At 44.8% G+C, this 6,584-nt stretch overlaps 1 protein-coding gene across 1 annotated transcript; it reads left to right on the plus strand.

The window, feature by feature from the left end:
* Window positions 1-4,807: 4,807 nt before the first annotated feature.
* LOC110567621 (melanoregulin) lies at window positions 4,808-5,929 on the plus strand. The gene has a single exon (XM_021667565.2). The coding sequence runs from the start codon at window positions 4,866-4,868 to the stop codon at window positions 5,346-5,348; it is 483 nt and encodes a 160-aa protein (XP_021523240.1). The 5' UTR covers window positions 4,808-4,865; the 3' UTR covers window positions 5,349-5,929.
* The last annotated feature ends 655 nt before the right edge of the window (window positions 5,930-6,584 follow it).

Raw genomic sequence — 6,584 nt, forward strand, 5'->3', positions numbered from 1 at the left:
TTGTCTAGTTTTCAAATATTTGGAGACTTCCCTGTTGACTTTGTTATTGATTCCTGGTTTGACTCCATTATGATCAGAGAACATGACACAGTGGTTTGTGCCTGTAATCTCGGCAGTTTGGGAGGCTGAGGCAGGAGGATTGCTTGAAGCAAGGAGTTCAAGAGAACATACTCTGCATGGTTTCAATTCTTTTATATTTGTTAAAATTTTCTGTGACGCAGAATACGGGTTATCTTAGTGAATGTTTCATGGGTATTTGAAAAGAATGTGAGTTATGCTATTGGGTAGAATGTCCTATAATTTAGGTCCTGTTGCTTTATGGTATTATTGAGTTCTATAATCCTGCTGATTTTCCATCTAGTATTTCTGTTGCTGAGAGGAGGGTATTAAGTCTCCGACTATAATCACGGATTTACCTGTTCCCTCTATTTCTCATTTCTCGGTTTGCGTTTTCTGGCCTTACTGTGGGTTACTTGAATATGTTTTAGAATTCCATTTGACTTAATTACAATGTTTTTGAGTATATCAATGTGTATAGTTTTCTTATTGTTTTTTAGGTGTTAAAATATACACATATAATTTATCATAAGAGTATCAGTATCAACATTTTACCACTTTTAGTAAAGGGTAGAAACTTTATTTTCATTTAGGTTCCTTTATCCTTTTTATCCTTTGCCTTCCCGTTTTGTTTTTTTTTTTTTTTCAGATGGAGTCTCACTCTTTCACCCAGGCTGGAGTGCAGTGGCGCAATCTCAGCTCACTGCAACCTCTGCCTCCCGGGTTTTCAAATGATTCTCATGCCTCAGCCTCCCAAGTAGCTGGGATTACAGACATGCACCACCACGCCTGGCTAATTTTTGCATTTTTAATAGAGTTGAGGTTTCTCTATGTTGGCCAGGCTGCTCTTAAACTCCTGGCCTCAAGTGATCTGCCCACCTTAGCCTCCCAAAGTGCTGGGATTACAGGCATGAGCCACCGTGCCCAGCCTACCCTCCCACTTCAAAAATATAATTTCTATTTCTTGTACATGCATTGAACCCAACATCAGATAGTGTTATAATTTTTGCTCCAACAATTCAACATAATTGAAAGAAATTCGTTAGGAAAATGATAGTCTATTTATATTTATCCTTATTTTTTTATTCATCATTATTTTTTTGCACATTGAATGTTTTCCTTCTTTTCTGAAGTTTCAGGCCTCCTCCTGCTATCATTTCCTTTTCATCTGGAGAACTTCCCTTAGTTATTTGTTAATAGTAAGTCTGCTAGTGAAAATTTTATGAATTTTCTGTCATCTGAGAATATCTTTATTTCCCCTTTATTCCTGAAGGATATTTTCACTGAACATGGAATTCCAAGTTGACAGTTCTTTTCTTTCATCACTTGAAAAATGTACCACTTCCTTCCGGGCTTTATGGTTTCAGATGAGAAATCCACTATCATTTAAATCAGTGTTCCTCTATAGGTAATGTGTGTTTTTCTCTCTAGCTGCTTTCAAGATTTTTTTTCTCTATCTTTAGTTTTCAAAAGTTACTTATGATGTGTCTTGGTGTGGATATTTTTGGGTTTTTCTGGCCTACTTTTGTGGACTGTGTAGTTCCAATGACAGTTTAGTTTTTAGAACCCTTGCAGCACTATTCTGGTCTGCTTCGTTTGTGTGCTACTCCAAAACCACCTTGAAAACCTGAGTGGTATGCCACATGGTAGTTCAGTTGTCAGACCTGCAGGCCTGGTCATTTAGTTAGTTTCACGCTTGGGTCAGACAGGTGTCTTTCCAGGACTTCCTGTCCAGATGTAAAGAAGTCCTTTCCACAGCTCCTTCCTCTCTGAGATCCCTTTCTCTAATTGGAAGGGTGAGGGGCACCAGCTGCTACTGGCAGACAAGGGTGAAAGTCCAGACTCCTTCCTCAGTCTCCACTGGCATGGCAACAGCGGGGAGGGGAGCACCTGTCTGCATCCTCTGCTGATGCCTGCTGGGAGTCGGGCAGCAGATGTCCAGATTCCCCACTAGTTCTCTGCTGACGCCACTGGCAGGAAAGGAAAGTGACTTCCCAGCTGCCTGCCACTCGCTGGGGCTCGGGAGACTCCCCACTTCGTCCCCATCATGGTGCCAGTGATGGAAAGTTTCTCCCTGGGCTCTCTGGTGCCACTGGGTGAGGGGTTGGGAGATGCCAGGCCTGTGGGGGTTGAAAGTGCTAATCCTGCCTATATGCAGATGCTGGGTAGGGGACAGCTGTCTGGACCCCGTGCTGGATATACGCTGATGCTGCCAGCAGGGCTGAACACGCCTCCTCCTAGTGCCTGGTGTGATTGGGGCTCCCCCTAGCTCTTGGCTGTTGCCCAGCATGGGAGGAAAGTGCTTCCCCGGTAATGCTGGGACTCCCACTCGATCCTGCCTGGTGCTCCCGTTGGGGAAAAAGGCAGCTTTTCCCCCAGCCACCTGAGGGTACTGAATGGGGGATGAACCTCTTCTAGTCCCTACTCAGTCTCACTCAACTGACACCACAGGTTCAGCTTGGGTAGGGCTGGTGCTGTCCAAAAGGTTTTACTTATACTGGGCTGGGTTTTTCTCCTTTCCCAGTCCTTTGGCCACAAAGAACAGGTTTTTGTTTTGTTTTGTTTTGTTTGTCTGCTGTGATTGGAGATTCTAGGTTGTAGGCTTCTCTAGCACCCAGTCTGGAACATACACAAGATAAAAAGAAAAGCCAGGGAGCCCATCACAGTGTCATTCCTCAAGTCCTGGAGTCTCTAGCCAGTCCACTTTCCTCTTTCCACATGCCAGAGTCCCCTTATGATGGACTTTTTTATTACTTTTAGGAATTTTAATTGTACTTAGCATGGAAAACAAGGATAAATGGGTCTATGCCATCTTGTTTGAAACTTGGTTACCTTACATTTTAAAACAAATTAATGATGGCTGGGCACAGTGGCTCACGCCTGTAATCCCAGCACTTTGGGAGGCCGAGGCGGGCAGATCACTTGAGGTCAGGAGTTCGAGACCAGCCTGGCCAACATGGCAAAATTCCATCTCTACTAAAAATACAAAAATTAGCCAGGTGTGGTTGTGCACATCTGTAGTCCCAGCTACTCAGGAGGCTGAGGCAAAAGAATCACTTGAACCCAGGAGGCAGAGGTTGCAGTGAGCCAAGATCATGCCATTGCACTCCAGCTTAGGCAACAGAGCGAACCTCTGTCTTAAAAAAAAAAAAAGAGAGAGAGAGAGAGAAACACAGAGACAGGGAGAGACAGAAATTAATGAAATTATTAACAAATTTTTCAGTTTCAGTTGGAAAACATAAAGAATTTGACATTGAGGGTCATGACTTCAGTTTGTGCTTTAAAGCCAAAACTATTTGTTGCCTTTTCTCTCCTCTCCCTCTCCCTTTCTCCCCTCCTCCCTTCCCTCCCCTCCCCTCCCCTCCCCTCCCCTCCCCTCCCCTCCCCTCCCCTCCCCTCCCCTTCCCTTCCCTTCCCTTCTCTTTTCTTTTGAGACAGGGCTTTGCTCTGTCCCCCAGGCTGGAGTGCAGTGGTGCGATCTTGGCTCACTGCAGCCTCCACCTCCTGGGCTCAAGCAATTCTCAAGCCTCAGCCTCCTGAGTAGCTGGAATTACAGATGTGCATCATGATGCCCGGCTAATTTTTGTATTTTTAGTAGAGATGGAGTTTCACCATGTTGGTCAGGCTGCTCTCAAACTTTTGAGCTCAAGTGATCCACCTGCCTCGGCCTCCCAAATTGCTGAGATTATGGGCATGAGCCACTGCACCCGACCTCTTTTTTTTTCATTCATAAAATGAAACTGATAATGCTTGGACTTTGGTGGAAAGATACTTTCAGAAAATTTAGGGGATTGTTTATCTGTATTTGTTGAGCTACTGGTTGATGAAACTGGATGGAAGAGCTTTAAACTACTGTGCTATTGTGAAAACACTCTGGTGGTATAACTCATTTAAAATGGGCTCAAGGAACCAAAAGAGAAAAGGCCAAAGAAATATAAAGAAGTAAATGATTGGCTGGGCATGGTGGCTCATGCCTGTAATCCCAGCACTTTGGGAGGCCGAGGCTACACACACACACACACACACACACACACACACACACACACTAGTCAGGCGTGGTAGGAGGTGCCTGTTGTCCCAGCTACTCAGGAGGCTGAGGCAGGAGGTTGCAGTGAGCCAAGTTTACGCCATTGCACTCCAGCCTGGGCGACAGAGCAAGACTCCATCTCGAAAAGAAGAAAAAAAAAGAAGTAAATCATCATTCTTGCAAGACCTCCCTTCCTTTTTCTCCTTTCTCTCCTTTCTCTCCAATTTCTTTCTTGCCTATCACACCGTTTTCATATGATAAAAATCAGTAACTGGCCCAGTTTTCCTTAGACAGGCAAAATACCTACTTTCCACATGAGTTGCTTTGTCTGTGCACAGTAATACCTATGTAAATCCATACACAAATGCTCTGGAAGGATACAGACCAAACTGATAATGGTAGTTCCCAATGGGAGTGGAGATTGAAGAAGATTTTAGATTTTTTTCATGTGAAAAATAACCTGTATTATTTGTATAATTAACAATAATGAAACAAAAACAACGTATGCATCTGCCAAGCCATGTGAGTCTGATATTGAATAGAATTTAAGATATACTATCTTGCCCTCCGGAAGGAAGATGGGCACACGGAGCCTCCCTCGGAAGGAAGGAGCTGCTGGAAGTGTTGCCAACGGATGGCCCTAGCTGTCAGCCTGCTTCCGGGACGGCCTCCGCTGAAGACGGCTGCCTCGGCCAAGGCCATGTTCCTTCCCAGTGACAGCAACCCATATTCCTCATTTGGAGCACCTCTGGTGAGAGATGATGAAAAGAACTTATGGAGTATGCCCCATGACGTGTCCCACACAGAGGCAGATGACGACAGAACTCTGTACAATCTGATAGTCATTCGTAATCAGCAGGCCAAAGACTCAGAGGAGTGGCAGAAACTCAACTATGATATCTATACCCTGCGGCAGATTCGAAGGGAAGTAAGAAACAGATGGAAGCGCATCTTAGAAGATTTAGGTTTTCAAAGGGAAGCTGATTCTCTGTTGTCAGTGACTAAACTCAGCACCATCAGTGATTCCAAAAACACAAGGAAAGCTCGAGAGATGTTGTTAAAACTGGCTGAAGAAACCAATATTTTCCCAACAAGTTGGGAGCTCTCAGAGAGATATCTCTTTGTTGTGGACCGTCTCATTGCACTTGATGCTGCAGAAGAGTTCTTTAAACTTGCTCGTCGAACTTACCCCAAGAAGCCTGGGGTTCCATGCATGGCAGATGCCTGGAAAGAACTGCATTACCCTCCATTTCCAAGTCCCTAAAGGAGAGGCTCAGGGGCGGAATGGCAATCTTCCATGAGGACTCAACAGTCAACCGAAGTTGGACAATTACACATAGAAGAAAGTGAGCAAATAGAGAGTCTGCTGAGTGAAAAGTGGTTCTGAATTCTACGAAAATGTAAGGCCTTTAATCTGAGGACCCTACTCTATGAATTGTGCAGGCGGCACTGAAACACCCTGGTGATCTCACATTTAGGAAGAAAGTTCAAGACTTGGTCAAATGAATGGTTCACAATGGGTGGTTCCATTCCAGGAGCCCATTGCCCCAGCTTTGGTTTCGGTTGTACCATAATCTCAGATCATTAATCCTACTGACAGAGTGGACTATTTCAGTTAGTAAAACGATATGATTAATAGAGAGAGCTCTCATTGAGCCCAAAAATGGATTACCAATTTTAAATAATTATTATAAAATGTATGCTGACCCGAAAATAATGCTGGGCATGATGTGACCTCTCTGATTTGGTCACCTTGTAGAACCTTGGAGGGTGTCAGGGCATCGCTTTGAGTACCAGTTATGATTATTCAGAAGTACAAATGTATCAGATGATAGAAATGACAAGGAGTGGCCGGGCTCGGTGGCTCGTGCTTGTGATCCCAGCACTTTGGGAGACCAAGTCGGGCGGATCACGAGGTCAGGAGTTCGAGACCAGCCTGACCGACACGGTGAAACCCTGTCTCTACTGGGAATGCAAAAATTTGCCAGGTGTGGTGGCACATACCTGTAGTCCCAGCTGCTCAGGAGGCTGGGGCGGGAGAATCGCTTGAACCTGGGGGGTGAAGGTTGCAGTGAGCTGAGCTTGCACCATTGCATTCCAGCCTGGGTGACAGTGTGAGACTGTCTCAAAAAAAAAGAAAAAAAGAAAAAAGAAAAGGAATGACAAGGAGTGTTGCTCAAAAGGGAGTTCCAAAGAGGATGACCCCCCAAAGGAACTTCCTACAGCTGCATTTAAAGAGTTCTGTGTTTATGTGTGGTACGTGCATTTTAAATTTCCAACATGATTTATATCTGATTCTCTCATCTTTGCACATTGTCCATTTCTATTCCAAAAGCCCTTGGGATTTCTTTTCTTTTCTTTTTTTTTTTTTTGAGATGGAGTCTCCCTCTGTTGCCAGGCTGGAGTGCAGTGGTGTGATCTCGGCTCACTGCAGCCTCCGCTTCCCGGGTTCGGGCGATTCCCCTGCCTCAGCCTCCTGAGTAGCTGGGACTATAGTCGC

The sequence above is a fragment of the Aotus nancymaae genome, unplaced genomic scaffold (genome assembly GCF_030222135.1).
Source record: "Aotus nancymaae isolate 86718 unplaced genomic scaffold, 86718_ANA_hifiasm-v0.15.2.pri h1tg000058l, whole genome shotgun sequence".
NCBI lineage: Eukaryota > Metazoa > Chordata > Mammalia > Primates > Aotidae > Aotus > Aotus nancymaae.